Here is an 18,434-nt window from a genome sequence, read left to right on the forward strand (position 1 = left end):
AAACTGGCAATTTAAAGCCCTGATGGCAAAAGTTGCAGAAGTTATACACCTTTTTACCCCATCTGTCTAGAGCCCTAGAATCCTTGTCTGAAGGGGTAGGGTTTTTGGCTGTAGAAGTCTTAATACCTTTAGTCCCTGGGAAATGGTCTCTGGATCCGCAGTGGGATTTTTAAAGAGATATTTGTGAGAGTCAGGTACTCTGTAGTATATGTCAGGCTTCCTAGGAGCAGGTAGTAAAGTATCAGGGGTAAGGCTGGATTTCATGAAGACATCATCTACAACATCCAGGACAGGGGAAATAGCTACAGGCCTATGCTGATGCAAGTCTAAAAATTCCCTGAGTCTCTTTTTGGACTTTGGGTAGTCCTGGCAGTCCCAGCAGAAATGCTCTCTTAGGATATGCAAGGTTTCACTGAAAGAAAGGTCCTCTGGGGGGGGAGGCTGAGGGAATTGACTCCTCTGCATCCGAGTCCTCATAGGTAGATATAAGGGGTGTTCTGGTAATCACAGTGTTCAGAGTCATCAGACTCATGGTCTGAAGAATCAGAAGGAAAATCAATTTGTTGTCTTTTAGAGGGGGAAGGCTGGCTTACCCTAATTAAAGTAATAAGGTCTTCAGCCATTCTAAGCATTTGTTTCGGTGGGATGGGAGCTTGAGAATGTGCTTTGGTCATCAGTTTCCTAGGCGTAGTGTGAACTCTGGGTCTGAGAAATTCAGTAGATTGAGTCATTAATGAAGTAGTCGGTTTAATACGAACTTCGGAAGGTCTGAATACACCCTCAGAAGCTGGTGCCTGCACAGCGGCTCCTGACCCATCCAATATAGAGACATTTGCAGGTTCCATGGTCGAAGAAGCATCTCGCTGCATACTGGACTCCGAATGGGTCTCAGTAGAGGCCTGCGAATCTGTAGAAGCAGACAACAGGGGCTGCGAAAGCGCCTCACTGAGTACTGGTGGACTGGCGACTAGCTTAACGGAAGCATCGTCGGCAGTTTTGGACCTATGCGGTTTGTCTCTGTCTTTATCTTTGCATTTTTTCTGAAGATCTGTAGTCTGATAGCTTATTGAAGCCATTTCGGAGTACGAAGAATGAGAGCGAAAGAATTTAGAGACAAAAATAGCCTGACGACGAATAGTTCGGGCATTGAACAAGGCACAAAACCGACAGCGAGGGACGTCGTGGTCTGGGCCTAAACAGGTGGTGCAGTAAGAATGAAAATCTCTGTGAGGTATTTGCTTTCCACAGGCAAGACAGTTGTTAAGTTTTTCTGACATCGGTTAGAGCAAGAAAAAAGGATCCCCAACAGGGTATTTAGCTTAAGAAGACTTCAGGTTTGAAATTTCAGGTAGCTGCCGACTGGCACTTGCAAACTGCTTCTGCTTCAGGCTCCCAGATGGCAAGAAAAGCTGATGTAATGGTGTCAGCTGCATGTTTTATACCCCTGATGACCTGACTTCATGGATGAGGTGACAGCATCCAACGCAGAAATCCCAAGACTCTGGTATTCAGGCCAACTGAGGGCTACCTGCAGGCAGATAACCCAAATGTGATGACTGCAACAGTGAAACACAAATTACATCAACTGTTGCAAAGCTTACTCAGCCAGAGCAGTATGCAAATGAGACAAATAGTAAAGATAATTAATGTCTCATAGTGACAGAAGAAGACATCTGTCTGTTACTTTTTGCACAGTCTTGGAATCTCCGTTTGGTTGGCACAGTAGTCAAAGGATAGGGCATTTGTATCCCATGCTGAACAGATGAAATGATACACAAGCATTCCTTAGGACAGCAAAAGTGATATTCTTAATGGCAGGCTCTTAGAGAGGGAGCTCAATAACCCATCACTCCATTTTTAGCTTGGACCAGATACATTTTCTGAGAGGACAAAGGTCAATTAACAAATCCAAAATGGACTTTAATGAGTCAAAGGCCTCCACAAAAGACATGCCGTCAGGGAGGGAGCTAGTAGTGAAGAAAGACTTACTATCCTTGTAATTCTCTAAAGGAAAGATATTAACCACATCAGACTTGGCTGAAGTGGGAAGTCAAAGTAGGAGACAAACAACCGTCTCCTATCCGAACCACTTCTGCAACCCTCCTGTATGATAGCAGTAAAGGTAGCTAAAAGTCTGTCCTTGTTTTCTTTGACTGAGACCAGACTGGAAAGTAGTGAAGAGTCACAAACCAAATAATGACATCAAGGTCTAAGGAGGCAGCAAAAGTCTAGCAGCTGCATCAAAGCTGAAATCTCTGTTTCTCTGGGGTCCAGAAATCAGGATGGAAGGGTAGACATCTACCCAGGGCTAATTCCCACAAATAATGAATCATAGTACAGCATTTATTCATTGTAATAAGCAAAGCATGGCTTCTAACACAGGCAAAGAAATCATGAAAGGTTCACATAGTTTTAATGGATAAATGGATGACATAATGTCTGTGACAAAATAACTTCACAAGCTCTGACTGGGAGTTGTTGTGAAGAGGAGTGCAACTGCTGTGCTGCAGATTCTTTTCAGTGGACTGTTTTGTGTAAACCATATGTCCGCTTCCACTTAGGTGCAGTTTGTATTTCATTGCTCTACCCTAAAGATATTGCAAACATATCAGTACCTCCAAATGCCCTGTTGCTTGCCAGTTTCAGTCTCTCAGCACTCCTCCTCTGCCTCTCAGTACAACCCTGTATACATGAGGCCCCCAGTACTCCCAAGTCCTTCAAAGACCACCCTAACAACCTGTTCTCTAACCTCAGTCTTGTGACAATATTCTTCTCTTTCTCCTCTTTCTCTCACAGCATGGCAGTATTTAATATCTTCCATTTCATCCCTAGCTTGAGGAGGCTTTTATAGGTGTGCCAGAATCTCTCCCTGTTACACTGTAAATGCTGCCTGACTGGTTGAGTCCCTCAAACACAGGACAATGGAATTACTCAGACTGCATCTTACTTAAGGAACTAATCAAAAGATTTGGACACCAGGAGTTTCCCCACTTGGGTGGTATGCAGCAGTATATTAAATGGCTAAATACAGCCATGTTTACAGCCCGACTAGACATTAGACAGAACATTTGGCAGCAGGATGAGCATAATAATAATTTCTATAAATATTAATTTTATAAAGCTCTAATGATGATTGCTGTGCAAGACACCTACACTATGACAAGAACAAGAAAGCACCTTCAGCCTCACTCCTCATATAAAGCATCCATAATTCACTGTGCACACCACCGTAACCAACAGATTTTTATGCAGGCCTGGTAGGGATAAAAGAATATTGATGGAGGTTTCTAATCTACTGATGCCCTCCTTATCTGTTTGTGAATGCATCTATCCCATCCCTGTGTTAAGGCATGGCAGAGGTATGAAACCAGGGATAGCAGTCGTAGATCAGCCCAAGTATGACTTTCTTAACTGTTCCTTCCCCACTGCTTTACCAAAAAAAAAAAAAAAACAATATAAAGATCTCACTACCTAGTATAATTTCAATGATCAAAGCCAGCTGTAACTGTCCTTGTAAAGTACCTTGTTACAGTGGGATACATTCCTAAATCCTAAAACCTTTGTATCCGCAACTCTTTATATCTATTGCTGACATTCCATTCTTTCCAGTAAAATATTTACTCTCTAAAACTTAATGCCCATTTTATTGGATTACAACTCCAATCTGAAATTAATATATCCTGTGTTAAGTGAAATTCACCATTTACATGAGCAACTTGCTAAAAAGGCTCCACAGAAAAAGCATAACACTTTCTACTGAACCAGTTACTGCAGAAACACCCTTATATTTTTGGACAGTAGGGACCAAGGAAAGTGCAGTTTACAAAAAATATTAATGCATTACCAGTTTATTCTATATTAGAAGAAAGCAAGGCTCATAGCAACCAACCAATCATTTATTTAGTCCACGGGCTTTAGTGTGGCTTGCTATTCTAGAAAAAAACTTACATAATCTTGCTTACTACATCATAGCTATTTAACAGATTTAATGCAGACATCAGAAGACGTTATACCATTAGTTCATCAATGCCACCTTCTGAAAGTGAACTAGAAATTAAAATGCCAATATCAATAAAGATTTTCTTGTTGAAAATGACCAGGATGACATCAAACCTTTTAATTCTTAAAATCCTTCAATGTTCTATCAGTGTTAGCCATAAATCCAAAAGACATATCTTCAGTACTAGTTTAAAAATGAAACGGGTAATTTCCAACTGTCCAAAACCTGTGGCTACTTCCCAGACCATTCACAAACTCTGTTCTCCTTTTCCTCGTATTGTATGTAAATAATTCACAACTTTCTTCTCAGATTACTCTTACTGTAGTTGAGTGGAGTGAATCTGATCAATTCCTGTCATTCCTTACTGACAATGCCCACTTTCTTTTACTTATTTACATATAAGGACACAGTCTAATGGACAGCCTGCAGTACAGCAGTACAGGTGGCAGTCTTTCTCAGTAGGGATCAATCATTTCCTAATTCCACATTACTCTAGGTTAAACTCAGCCTGCTTTGGTCACACTTCGTTGAAGGAGAAAAATATCATATTAGCTCTCTACAATATTCAGCAAACTGACAACTTCTTAGCATAACAATTCTGGACAAAGCCAAAAATAATGGGAGAACAGTTTTAAATATTGCTCTTACAGATTTAGAAAGTTGCTTGAATAAAAGTTTTTTTGTTACCATGCATTTTCTTAAGTATATGAAGTCTGAAACTCAAATGTCTGTCATTATTTAGTGAACTCAATCATCACTGATTTGCCCAAAAAATCTAGAAAACCACAAATTTTATGAGTAACAGACCAAAGATATGAGGCAAAACTCTGGACATTCTGTGAAAATCTAGACAGCTGAGAGGTCTGCTGCATAGTTTAGGAATGTCAAACTTAGTTATTCCAATCAGGTGTCAATGTGGCACAGCTGGTATATATCTGTCTATAAACCAGAAACTTGTGGGTTCCAGCCCCCCCCCCCCACCAAGTGAAAGTGGCATTGCAATTAAGACATTGACATTTTCTGCATCATAAAGTGAAGTGTGCTTTACTCTTGCCTTTTACTATCCTTTCCAACAGGTCCTTCCTTCTCTTCCCAGTGTTGTTCTAGTGGGAATCTGGACACAACTAAAAAAGTCCAAGTACTGTTTGTATGTAGAAAGATCTCCCCAGTGTCTTTAGTAGCAGTTCCCTAAGTCTGTTTCCAGGACATGTGTGGGCATCGTACATACTGGCTAACATCTTGTAATCAATGACGTCACTAGATTTCTAAGCACTCTGAAGTCAAAATGCTTTGGGATAGAGGGAATAAAACGCCAAACAGAGGGCATTCTTTTTCTCTAATACTAGTTACATGGACTTTCAGTACTGAAAAAATAAGACCAACAATCTGATGCATCCTATTATACAGCAGTAATAAAAAAATACAAAGTACAAACTGCAGCCACCTCTATGGTTTGTGGTCCTGTCCACAGTTAGAACAGATAGGTACTTTTACATGACAAGTTTTAGAAGTGATACATGCCTATTTGGCATCTTACCTTCTTTTGACATGCCAACCTCAAAACACTTCTGTAACCGACAGTACTGGCATCGATTACGTGTTACTTTGTTTATCTGGCAATTTTTATCCCGGTGGCAAGTGTAAACCATGTTTTTCTGAATGCTGCGACGGAAAAATCCCTAAAAATGTATCAGAAAACAGTAAGTAACTCAGTGAAAAAGACTTAGTGAAAAATTATATCTCGATTTGCTATAAGCAAATGCCATAGATATTTTTGAAGTTTAAATTCAGAATAATATTTATGACATGCAAAAGAAATGAAGTAGGCTAAATGGCAAAAAGTATTAATAACAAGCATTTATACTACAGAGATTTATTTTCGGTCATCTTATCATTTCATATCTCCCCCTGCAAAGACTATTTCAACCCTACCACATCAGAGCATTTTTGATGGTTACCCAAGTTATGTTTTTGAAATATTGGGTAGACTGCATATAAAAATGTTATCACACTTGAGAGTTGTGTTGTGACAAACAATAGCACATCAGTCTTATAATGTTATTGCTACTGCTGTTAGTTTAATTTATTCCACACTATGCTACATTACTTAAGGTTATGATTAAATATTACTGAGAAAGCTTCACAGTTTGTATGCTGTCCCAGAAGCTAGTTAGACATGAATCTTTAAATAGGCTGACTGGAAACTACAGCAACCAAAAAGTGAAACATTCTGATTACAGATACATTTGTCTGTCATTTTCAAGAAAATCAGTTACATAATCAGATTTCATATATCTGTAGAATTGTTTTAACGTGTGTCGATACATATATTTTATAGAGAAAAGGCACATTCTTGCTGTATTGCCGCATGAGGAATAGTGCACGGAAAAGGCATGAATTACTAGAGGTCTCGGGGGAAACATTTTCTTTCTCCTGAATGATCTGCTCATTAGCCTAGCATAACAATTCTGCTCAGATTAGGTATGACTGCCTCATTCCATACCAGGTACAAACCAGTTTTGCTGTTTCACAACACCTAACTACTTTTCAGTTCAAGACAATTAGCCCATAGAACTGGGGGGGTGGTAAACGACTGCATCCTGCTCCTGCAGTTTTAGTGTATATGCTCTCAAGTAAGAGGCCAGTTAGCATTAATAAAATAGCACCTGCAGCTTGGAATTCTTTACCGCAAAAGGTAAGAAATGCTAACAAGCTGTTTGATTACAAAAATGACTGAAAGCACACCTAACTTAAATATAAATGTGAATGTATTAAAAGATGCAGGCTAAGTCATTTCTGAAAATATGGGCTTCTCAGTTGCATTATGTATCAGCATAAAACCTGCTGGACATATAACTATGTAAATGCATATCTGAATGTCCTATGGTACCAATGACAATACTTCTGCTTTTTTAAACCTGTTGCTTACTATAAAATAATGGATGTTACAACTCTCTGTAAGCTATGTTTTACTTTATATATTGCATTATGTAAACTATATTTTGTCTTATTTATATACTGCCTTTTCTGCATAACTGACTGTAATCCTTATTTACAAAACATGTATCATTTGCTGGATGGCCAGGGTTATGGCCAAAAAAGGTCCAGTTGTTGGCACCAATTCACTTATCCAGTCAACAAATTAATAAAGTGAAATTAAACAAATAAAGAAGTCTGAGCAAAATAATCAACAGTGAGGAAAGCAGGGATGTAAACATATGACATGGGAGTAGTTCTTGCCCCTTGCCATTATGTGTTTCTTTTTCCATCTGGTTAATGGGGACTGAATCATTTCTAAAATATAAACAAAACCAGCCATTTCACAGATTGACTCAGATCCAGTGTACTAAGTTTTTTTTTCTGCATCCTTTTGGGGTTTCTGTTTATTCTCAATGAGACGTATGCCTCACTTTAACACTATAACGTCACATTCAAGTCACTCCATTAAACTACGAAGAGCATTTAAAACCAGGAAGCCACAGACAGTGTGGAATTCAAACAATGTGGTTTGGTCGCTTTGTACTAAGGTGCTGCATATCCCCTCTTATTTAAACTCAGCATACTATGCCAGCCATGTTTTTCAGCACTATACACTACAGTCCAGTTGAAAAACTTAACTACAGGGTTAAAATTCTTATTTAGAATATCTGGATAATGTGGACAGTTGTGAGAGCGTCAAAACATCTTTTACAAACCTCCACCCAAATTTCATATTTCTAACTCTACTTTTCCCACGTCAGTGAGTCATCACTTCAGGAAAATATGCAAAATAGTATTTCAAAACGTTTGTGTTTGTTACTATTTGAAAAATATATTTCATTTTATTATCTGATTGTCTTTTCAAAAAGGTTTTTCCCCCAATAACTGGTATCTTTTACTCACACAATATTATTTTTGACTTTTAAATATAATTGTGAGTGTTCACGTATGGCACATGGCCAAAACACAGCAACCATGTGCTATTAGATATTACATTTAATTGACAGTTATTAAAACAATCAAAAGGTAGAGAGGTACACCAGACAACACTAAACTGATAGTTTACCTGAAAGGGGCTGTTTCACTAAATAGTTCTGAATGCTCATCTGCTTATTTTATAGGTTCATAGGTGCGTGCTAGGCTAACAACCACTAGGACCTTTATAAGCAAAGCCAAGCACCCCAACTGTACTCCGCAAGTTTCTGAACTACTCAGTTTCTAAACAATGGTTTATTTATCATGATTGTAGGGGCCTAAACACCCAGTGACTCCAGGGAAGGAGAATACTGGGAATTAAAGAAAGTCACCAGACGGACAGAAAAATACAGTAAAACCGAACCTATGACTTACGTGTACACTAATGATGGCAAGGACTACCAGCTATTCATTTCACAATCACCATAGCAATGCTGAAAGGCAGCCTGGATTCAGTTTTTGTTGTTGAGTGTGTGAGCTGCAACAGAACTGAACAGAAAGTGACAAGAAGAAATTATGTGGGGGTGCAGGATGCCTGGTTGACAAGGAAAGGTTTACTAGCCAAACTATCTTAGTGCTTGCGGCATATATTCTTAGTAGTTACAGAAGCTTGATCTTTTTGTATCAGATCCTCCTGTTACTCACACAGGAAAGTACAGTTTTGTACCTACCATAAATGTAGATGTCCGATAGGAATGCATCTGCAGTCCTTACAAATGGGTTGTCCTGTCGTTAGGCAGCCCTTCGGTCGGCCGGATTCCAAAGTCTGGGTCTGGCCTCGGCTGGTGTCGCACTTCACCCGACGTCATAGCTGCAGTTCTTCGGGTATAAAGGCATCAGCCGACGCCATTTTCCTCAGTGTTTCTTGCCCCAGATGCCAGGTGCCCTCTTGGATGGCTAAATTTGGATAAATGCCAATGTTTCCAAATAGAAGAGAGCAAACACATAAAATAAGCATGTATGTGCATATATACAAACAAATACACCATAATAGATCCCCCCCAAGCTAGCTGAAAGATGGCAAATACCCTAGGAGTACCACAGAGGGGAAGGTGGGTGGGTAATCCTGACTGCAGATGCATTCCTATCGGACATCTACATTTATGGTAGGTACAAAACTGTACTATGTCCTTCAAGGATGCATCTGCAGTCCTTACAAATGGGTAGAATACCATAGCCAAACTAGGGGAGGAGGAAAGAAGAGAATTTATGGTGTAGTTAGGATCCCTTGCAAAACAGCAGTGGCAAAACCTGCTTGGGATCTAGAGTATAAGGGTAAATTGTAATGCTTGGCAAATGTATGCACGGAGGTCCAAGTAGCAGCCTCTATAATGTCCTTGGTAGCCACCCCTCGTAAGAAAGCTGTAGTGATGGCTGTAGCCCTTGTGGAGTGAGGCCTGATGTTCTCTGGAGTTTTCTTTCCATGGAAGGAGTAACAGAATCTAATGCAATTTCCTATCCACTTTGAGATTGTCTGTTTTGAAATTGCTTTTCCTTCCCTTCCTGTTGCATATGCTACCAGAAGCTGGTCAGTTTTTCTATTGCACTTGGTCCTGTCCAGGTAGTAGCGTAATTGTCTATGCACATCCAAGGTATGCAACAGTCTTTCTCCCTGTTCTGTGGGTTGGGAAGAATGTAGGTAGGTGGATAGCCTGGTTTAAAGACACTCTGGATACCACCTTAGGCATAAATGTAGGATTTGTTCTCATGGACACTCTGTCTTGATGGAAGATCAGGAAGGGTTGCACTGCCATTAATGCCTGTAGTTCAGAAACCCTTCTTGCTGAGGTGATTGCCAGCAGGAAAGCAGTCTTCCAGGATAAGTATTGCAATTCTGCTGTTGCTGCTGGTTCGAAAGGAGGGAGTGTCAATTTTTCTAGCACAAAGTTCAAGTCCCATGCTGGCAATGGTGGTTTCCTAGGAGGCTTTACATTTTTAATTCCTCTCAGAAACTGCCTGAGCAGAGGATGTGAGAAGACAGGGGGATCCAAGCTGTATTCTGCCGAGATAGCTGATGCATGTATCTTGATGGAGGAATAGGACAGGCCTGTATGGAAGAGCTCTGCCAAGTACTCCAGGATGTTGGCTATGTTTACCAGTGACACATCTTTTCCCTTTGCAGTACTCCAAATGAGATATCTTTTCCATTTTGCTGCATAATTCTTTCTTGTTGAAGGTCTGCGAGCCTCAAGGATTATGTCTTTAACCCTTTGGGATAAATTTGGGTTAGCTGCTCTTATGTAATGTTCCAGGCAGTCAGCTGCAGAGTTTTCAGGTTTGGATGCAGGATGTTGTAGCTGTTCTGTGTTAACAGCAATGGAATCAGGGGTAGTGTCCACATTTGTTCCCGAGACATGCTCCTCAGTAATGGGTACCAATGTTGTCTTGGCCAGTCTGGAGCTATCAGAATGATCCTTGGATGCTCCTCTTGATCTTCAATAGCACCTTGTGTATCAAAGGAAGTGGTGGGAAAGCATATGCTGTCAGGTTTTTCCAACTGAAAGATAGGGAGTCCACCTTCCAAGCAAGTGGGTGGTACGTCCTTGTGCAGAATTTCTTGAGCTGGTGATTGAGTGGGGATGCAAATAAGTCTATTTGTGGTAGTCCCCATTTTCTTGTGATGGCTTTGAAGATGTCCGGGTGTAGCATCCATTCGTGGGCATTCGTAGTAGTTCTGCTTAATATGTCTGCTAGAATGTTTTCTTTTCCCGGTACAAAAATTGCTTGTATCTGAATGTTGTAGCTCAGAGCCACATTCCATAGGTCCAGTGCCATCCGGCATAGAGGGTATGAATGTGTGCCTCCCTGTTTGTTGATGTACCACATAACTGTGGTGTTGTCTGTCCTTATCATCAACTGTCCTTCTTGGAGGAATAGTCTGAATGTCTGGATTGCCAATTTTACTGCCAGCATTTCCTTTAAATTTATGTGTAGGTGCAGCTGATCTTGAGTCCATAGGCCTTGTATGCACTTGTCCAGCATGTGGGCCCCCCAACCGAGGTCTGAGGCGTCCGTTGTGATGGTTTGGCTTGGTTGAATGTTGTAGAAGGGCAAGGAATTCTTGCTTCAGGCATGGTATTAGTGGAATTTTGGTTTCTAGGCTGTGCCTGTGTTGAGACCATAAATTCTTCAGGTACCACTGTAGCTTTCTCATATGTAGTCTTGCATGAGGGACCAGGATTATGCAGGATGCCATGAAGCCCAGGGCTTGCAAAACTTTTCTTGCTGTTAGATGGTTCTGTTTTGTTAATGCCAAGAAGTAGAGAGGAAGTTGCTCTTGTTTTTCTACAGTTAGGAATGCCATCTGCTTTGATGTGTCCAGCTCTGCACCTAAAAAGGTTATTCTTTGGGATGGTATCAGCCTTGACTTTTTTATATTGACTGTATATCCCAGGGCTTGCAGCAAGTAAATGACTCTTTGTAAGTCTTCTGTTAGTTTGTTTTTGTTGTCCGCTTGTATCAGGCAGTCGTCCAGGTAGGGATAAATTTGGATTCCCTGAAGTCTGCAATGAGCGATTACTGATGCCAGGCATTTCGTGAACACTCTGGGCGCAGTAGATAAGCCAAAGGGCAATGCTGAGAATTGATAATGCTCTGATCCTGCAAGAAATCTGAGGTATCTTCTGCAATTTGGTCATATGGGGACGTGCAGGTATGCCTCCTTGAGATCTAGAGTTACCAGCCAAGACTCCTTGCCCAGCATGGGAAGAAGCTGCTGTAGGGTCAGCATTTTGAATTTTGGAACAATGAGGAATGTGTTTAAAGCGGACAGGTCGAGAATAGGCCTCCATTTTTTTTCTTTTCTTGGTACCAGGAAGAGTCTGGAGTAAAATCCTTTTCCTTGTTCCATAGATGGTACTTTTTCCACAGCTCTCATTCTTACTAATTGAGCTATTTGTTTTAGAGCTTCTATCTTTTGATTTGGTGGTAGGTTTGGCATTCCTCTTTTTCCTGGTAGAGTATGGAAATGAAACCTGTAACCTTGATCTATAGTTTGCAAAATCCACTTGTCCCTTGTGATGTAATGCCAGTTCTTTGTAAATAAGGCTAGCTTTCCGCCTAAGGGTGCTGCTAGCTGTTCCCTGGTAGGCGGTGTCAGAGCCAAGTCACTGTGATTGTCCTGTTGCAGTGGTAGTGGCTGTGTCTGTGCCTCGCTGGTTGTTGCCCTGCCACTGGCGTCCCCTGTAGGCACCCCTGGATTGATTTCTGCCTCTTGAACGCCTATTCCTGCCTCTCTGAGCTTTAGAGGAGTCCGAAAGGACCAATTTTGGAGGGCCAGTTCCTGCTAAACCTTGGAGGTTGGACCTGTAGGAAATCTTTCACTGTTTGTACAGATTTTGCCTTCTCTTCCATTTTCTTCAGTACCTGCTGAGCAGGAGAACCAAATAAATTGACCTTGTCCATGGGAGCATCTAATAGTTTTGATTTGACATGGTCCGGCAAGGCCTGTTCTTTCAACCATGCATGCCTTCTGATAACTGTGCCAGTCATGGCTGATCTAAAGGAAGCCTCCAGTGCATCATAGCCGCATTTTAAAGAATGGTTACTAACTTGCTGAATGTTATGCACCATTTCCAAAACATATTTCTTATCTAAAGATTCATCAGAGGACAGCTTCTTAGTTAACTGATCAAGCATAAACTCCTGATATTGAATCATATGAAACTGACAGTTCAAGGCCCTAGCTGACAAAGTAGCAGAGGTGTATACTTTATTACCCCATCTCTCTAAGGACCTGGATTCCCTTTCAGAGGGGAGGGGATTTTTAACAGAGGTAGATGCTACTGCCATAGGCCCCTGTGAGATAGTCTCGGGATCTGCAAAAGGGGCCTTGTATAAGTGGTGATGTGTGTCCGGGACCCTGTAGAACCTATCGGGCTTAGCAGGTGCTGGAGGTAAAGAATCAGGAGCAGTACAAGCATCATTAAATGCATCATCCACAACAGAAAGAACTGGAGGTGTAGCTAAAGGCCTATGTTGTGGTAAATGCAAAAAGGTCCTAAGCCTTTTCCTGGAGTCTGAGAAATCTTGGCCCTGCCACTGAAATTGTTCCCTCATGGCATGTAAGGTTTCCCCAAAGGAAAATTCCTCAGGTGGAGAGGCAGAAGGAATCGACTCTTCAGCTTCAAAGTCTTCGTAAGGAGAATAAGGAGCCTCTGGAGGGTCTGTATTGTCTGAATCATCAGAGGAATCATCCGTGGACACTGGCTCAGGGGGCTCTGCTCTAGGTCTCTTCTCTGGAGGTGGATGAGAGGCCCTGTCTGGATGAGGTTGGGATCCCCTTATTAAAGAGATGAGATCCTCTGCCAGAGAAAGCATTTGGGAACTGGAGCTGGGCCTGTGAGAGGGGGGCTTAACAGGCACAGTCTTAGTAGCTTTAGCTGCTTTAGCCCTGGCAAAAGCCTTAATGGACATGGCTGCAGGAGGCCTAGCAGCTCCACGTGCAGGGGTCGATACATCCAAGGGAATAGTGTCCGATAATTCCTGAGAAACCACAACAGCAGGTTGGATTTCACAAGCCGATTCTACCAGGTTAGAAGAGGCCTCAGTAGAAGGCATGGTTTCGGCTGAAGAAAGAACCGCTTGCTCGGTTTCGGCCGAAACTGAGACACTCGCGGTTTGCTTAACCGCGGTTTCGGCCGAAACCGCGGACCACGAGTGTCGGTCCTTTTCTTTGCGTTTTTTGGCAATTTGTGTAGTCGGAGGATCCAACGGCATAATATACGCAAAATCAGAGCCGAAAAACTGCTCAGCAAACTCCGACCGACGTCTAAGCGTCCGTCGGTTAAAAGAAGCACAGGCTAGACAAGCTGCTACGTCGTGGTCTGGGCCTAAACAAGGTAAGCAGTAAGAGTGGAAATCTTTATGAGGTATTTGTTTCCCACAAGTTAAACAGTTATTCACTTTTTCTGACATCGGCTGAGGCAAGAAAGAGTCCCCAACGGGGTACTTAGCTTTTTAGAAGTCTTCGAAGTAGTATTCGGTAGTAGTAACCTCTGGATCTGACCGACCGGCACTTGCGAACAGCTTCTGCTTCGGGCGCCACGCGGCAAGAAAGACTGAGTAAAATGGCGTCGGCTGATGCCTTTATACCCGAAGAACTGCAGCTATGACGTCGGGTGAAGTGCGACACCAGCCGAGGCCAGACCCAGACTTTGGAATCCGGCCGACCGAAGGGCTGCCTGACGACAGGACAACCCATTTGTAAGGACTGCAGATGCATCCTTGAAGGACATCATCAGATTACAACACCAGCAAAGATACATTAAGACCAACTCTGATGCCAAGTAATGGCTAAAGGTGCCCAGTGTGTTACTTAGTAGCTTTAGCAAACCAGCAACTGATCACTGTCCACACTGTCTTTAAATGATGACTCATTTTTCTTGCAAGTTTTATGATCAAATCCAAGATGCTTAAATGCTGTTGCTGACTAAAAATGATAATATTTTTTTTTCAGAACTAAAAGATACATTTTTTTTAATGGGGCAGTCAGCTTGTGCTCTCCAGGTGCTCTGTCATGCAGGGATCTGTACAGCAAATTCCGTTAATTGGGATATGTACAGTGAATCCCTTTAATCAGGATTTGTACACTGAATTCCCTTAATCAGTGATCTGTACACTGAATTCTTTTAATCAGCAATCTGTACACTGAAGTCCGTTAATCAGCGATCTATACACTGAATTCCTAGTACTGTAGTTAATTCTGCCGTTTCTACAACGTGGGAGGTGGACTAACCTCCCCTTGCAATGACTCAAGAGTTTCAGTGAAAAACTTGGATCAACTGAACTCATTCATTGAAGCAGGGTTTAGGCTCTAGGGTCTGATAACTCTGATTTTCTCTGAAGAAGATGCTACCCCTATCTATTCTAAACTTCTTTGACACAGATTATTGTTTCATTCACAAGTAGGCTCTTCTTTTTTTTATTTATTTCAGAGCTTTTTCAATGTTACCTGTAATGATATAAAAAAATGACTGTCCCCTGACATGAACTCTGCAGTACACCAATGGTAACCCTCCTCTCTCCATAATGTACTAACAATTATTCTGCACATCTGCTTCCTTTCGGGTAACCAATCTGCAACCCGATTAACACTCTGGATGGTTTCCTAGATGTTTATTAATACTTAATTGCAGAACTGTATAAAATACCTTGAGAAGTCTCAACAGCTCATATGTGCTATGTTACTCCCCCCATAAGCAGTTTGGTCAGCCTGACAAAGGTGTTAAATAGGTTTGTATGTCATAAAGGATTAAAGGATTCCTGCACTGAATTAAAAGTCCTAAAAGTGCTTGCATCCAAGTATTAAGGAGCATGGCCTTCAGAGGGAAAATTGTCTGCTACTTAACAAGGGACAAGGGCTTTGGTTTCCATCACATGTTTCAGGACTGTAGTGTGATACTCAGAAGAGGAACATTTTAAGAGCAATAACATTGACATATAACAGCTCTAAAATTGCTGTATCTCTGAGCATTCTCTTTATCAAGACATAGGGTATCTCAGAGTTAAAAAGTATAGGGGTTGTGGGGTGAAGCCCCCCCCCAAACAAAGTATGTACAAGGGGATTACCCCTACCTGCATAAAATGTTTTTTTAGTCATAACAATGAGATTATACTTCGATGTTAGGTCCCAAGGATCATACTTACTTTTTTAGAGTTTCATGACATTCTGCTTTTTATATCTCACTTGTTCCCACTTTTATTAAGGAACATTTTAACTGTCATACTACATCACTTTGATAACTCCCTACTCTGTCATGATTTCTTGAAAGATACTTTTTCTGAGATACTTTATCATTCTTGCAACTGATGCACATCTAGTAGGACTCAGGTGGTTAAAAAGATCAATAACTTAATAATAACTAACTAATGTTGTATCTAACTGTTACTGCTTGGAACTATTTTCTGTCTGTCTCATCTGTACATTTGGTAAGTTTCCAATTAATATAATGAATTACAGAATGGCAAGAAATAATCCTGAGCTCTGAATGACTGGTCTGTGCTTTGGACTGTGAGGACATCAACTGAAAGTGTGAGTTTTATTTTATTTAAATTACAAGTAATTTGTTTAATAGCAAGAAGGCATTTTATGGTGTAGTACACAAACAATTTGCCTGTTTTCTGAAATTATCAGTACTACCTGTAGAGACTCAGAACAACAGTATTCCATGATTCCACTAGACATTCCAATAAAAATATATTTATATAACAAAAAAAAAAAAAAAAATATATATATATATATATATATATATATATATATATATATATATATATGTATATGTATGTGTGTGTGTATATATATATATATATATATATATATATATATATATATATATATACATATATATATATATTTGTGTGTGTGTGTGTGTGTGTGTGGGTCTACTTTGAATGATTTCAAAACTTTGAATGTCATATGGCTGGGACCATATGAAATTCGAAGTCTTGTGGTCGAGAACATAAGATCAAAGTTTTGAAAATTCAAATTTAAATAAAAAAAAATAAAAACAAAAAATCTTTTTTATTAACATTTTTGCAGGGGGGCAAGCTCGCCTTCACCCCCCACACCCCCTACTAATTAAATATATCAAACTTCGAGATCGCACTACATCGTGGAAAACAGTAAATATACCATTCTACACTGTACGGTGATCTCCATTTAAACGGTTCAAACTTTCAAAACTTTGATCTTACGGTCTTGACCATAAGAAAGTTGATATTTAGAAACTTCAAAATTTAGAAGTAGACCTGTATATGTGTGTGTGTGTGTGTGTGTGTGTGTGTGTGTGTGTGTGTGTGTGTGTGTGTGTGCGTGTATATATATATATATATATATATATATATATATATATATATATATATTAAAAGCAACAGCATCATTGACAAATGCTGTAGTACTATTCTGTATCACCATATCTACAACGTGGGTATGCAGTGTAAGGACTTACACCTTACACTGGTGGATATGTAGTGTAAGGTGAGATTCCTTGTTTTGGGAGGCCATTACTCTTGTCCTCTATTAACAAGACACCTCAGGAGTAGAACTCATTCAAGTTACAGTCCTTCAGTCACACACCATTTCTATCAGGAGTGACCACAAGTCCTAATGTAGCAAGTCAAATTGTAGCAACAAATCATGGTCACATAGTGGCACTCCATACACATCACAGGAGGAAATTGTTTGTGATACAAAATACCCCTCATGGTGAAACCCTGATCTCAGACTCCTGTGATATGCCCACCTCACAGTGTGTTTATATATAGACATTGCATCACTGTGTCCCTAGCTACCTGTGCACATAGTACTGGCTGTGACTCACTGTATCATCTCTCCTATGTGGGTAGGTCTGTTTGGGAGTATGGCTTGACCATGCACTGTCCACCATTGCTTGATATTTACACTGCATGCATCAAGTTTGTTCTATGTGACACCCAAATCTCACCTTATGCTTGTCAAAGCCCATGATTTGAACTAGCCATTGTTGCTTCCCTTGCACTGCTGTGTACTGTACCCATCTCTGTCTGACATGTGGTTGTGTGGCTGATGGTTGTTGCTACTGCACCACAATCTCATTGGATGATGTTGAGGCAATTTTCCTGCTGCCAGTAAGTGTGAATGGTCCGATCATACCTGTATCCTGGGGCTGCTTGGTCTTCTCTTCACCATCACATCATGCAGCATTCAAAACATTAAGAGCATCCTGCAGGTTTTAGCAGGTTCATATCTGAGTGCACCACCTCACATGTTAAGGCAGCAGAAGCAGGCCTTATACATGTACAGTGTTGCAGGTTTCTGTATGTGTGGTGTCATTCTGGTGTTTAGCCTCATATTTTATTGGTTTCATTCAGATGTCATAATCCTTGGCTCTAAGGGGAATCTAGCGTCAGTTTCAACAGTGTGCACATGGGAACAATTGGGTCTTACATATGGATGTCTAGAAATGTCATTCTGTACCATAACATTAGCCACAGTGCCTACATGAAGAAACTAGATGATTTTGTTTATTTTCAATATTCAGAAGATGGCACTATAGTTTAGATGTGTGAAAGATTAGTCATGCATACTGCTAGTGTGTTCTGCAGACACACTAGTGATTATATCACATGCATCAAACACTACCTAGCATGTATACAAAATCAAAGAACACACACGGAGTAAATGCTTTCGCTAGGTAAAATATAAGCCACCAGTTATATAACAAAAAGATTCCTAGCGTTAGCAAAACAATGGAGGGGTAAGACGTTACCATAAGCGTTCGCTTCAGTGTACTCAAATTAGTTATTATTCACCACGACAATTTCTGTCATCATTTTAATACTGTGCTGTAGTCAATTCTAGTAACCTATGTGAATTGACTACAGCACAGTATTAAAATGATGAATATATGATAGCATTTTGTAACAATATAAGTCAAGAAGTGGAGTTCATAGAAGCAATATAGGAACATATAGTAAAGTATATAAAAAGAAGTATAAATAC

The 18,434-nt window shown here is 40.5% G+C and overlaps 1 protein-coding gene and 1 long non-coding RNA gene across 4 annotated transcripts in view; one reads left to right on the forward strand and one right to left on the reverse strand.

Annotated features, from left to right (window-relative positions):
* The window catches only part of RARG (retinoic acid receptor gamma), a 1,508,256-nt gene that overhangs the window by 126,457 nt on the left and 1,363,365 nt on the right, over positions 1 to 18,434 (reverse strand). For all 3 annotated transcript variants that reach the window (XM_044083859.1, XM_044083858.1, XM_044083861.1), the window contains one exon: positions 5,538 to 5,679. In XM_044083859.1, coding sequence (XP_043939794.1) covers positions 5,538 to 5,679 — 142 coding nt within the window. The remainder of the gene's footprint in view (positions 1 to 5,537; positions 5,680 to 18,434) is intronic.
* Positions 1 to 18,434, forward strand: part of LOC122811794 — a 732,112-nt gene that overhangs the window by 37,194 nt on the left and 676,484 nt on the right. The window lies entirely within an intron of this gene.

The sequence above is a fragment of the Protopterus annectens genome, chromosome 9.part0 (assembly GCF_019279795.1).
Source record: "Protopterus annectens isolate FY-2018-M chromosome 9.part0, PAN1.0, whole genome shotgun sequence".
In the NCBI taxonomy this organism is placed as follows: Eukaryota; Metazoa; Chordata; order Ceratodontiformes; family Protopteridae; genus Protopterus; species Protopterus annectens.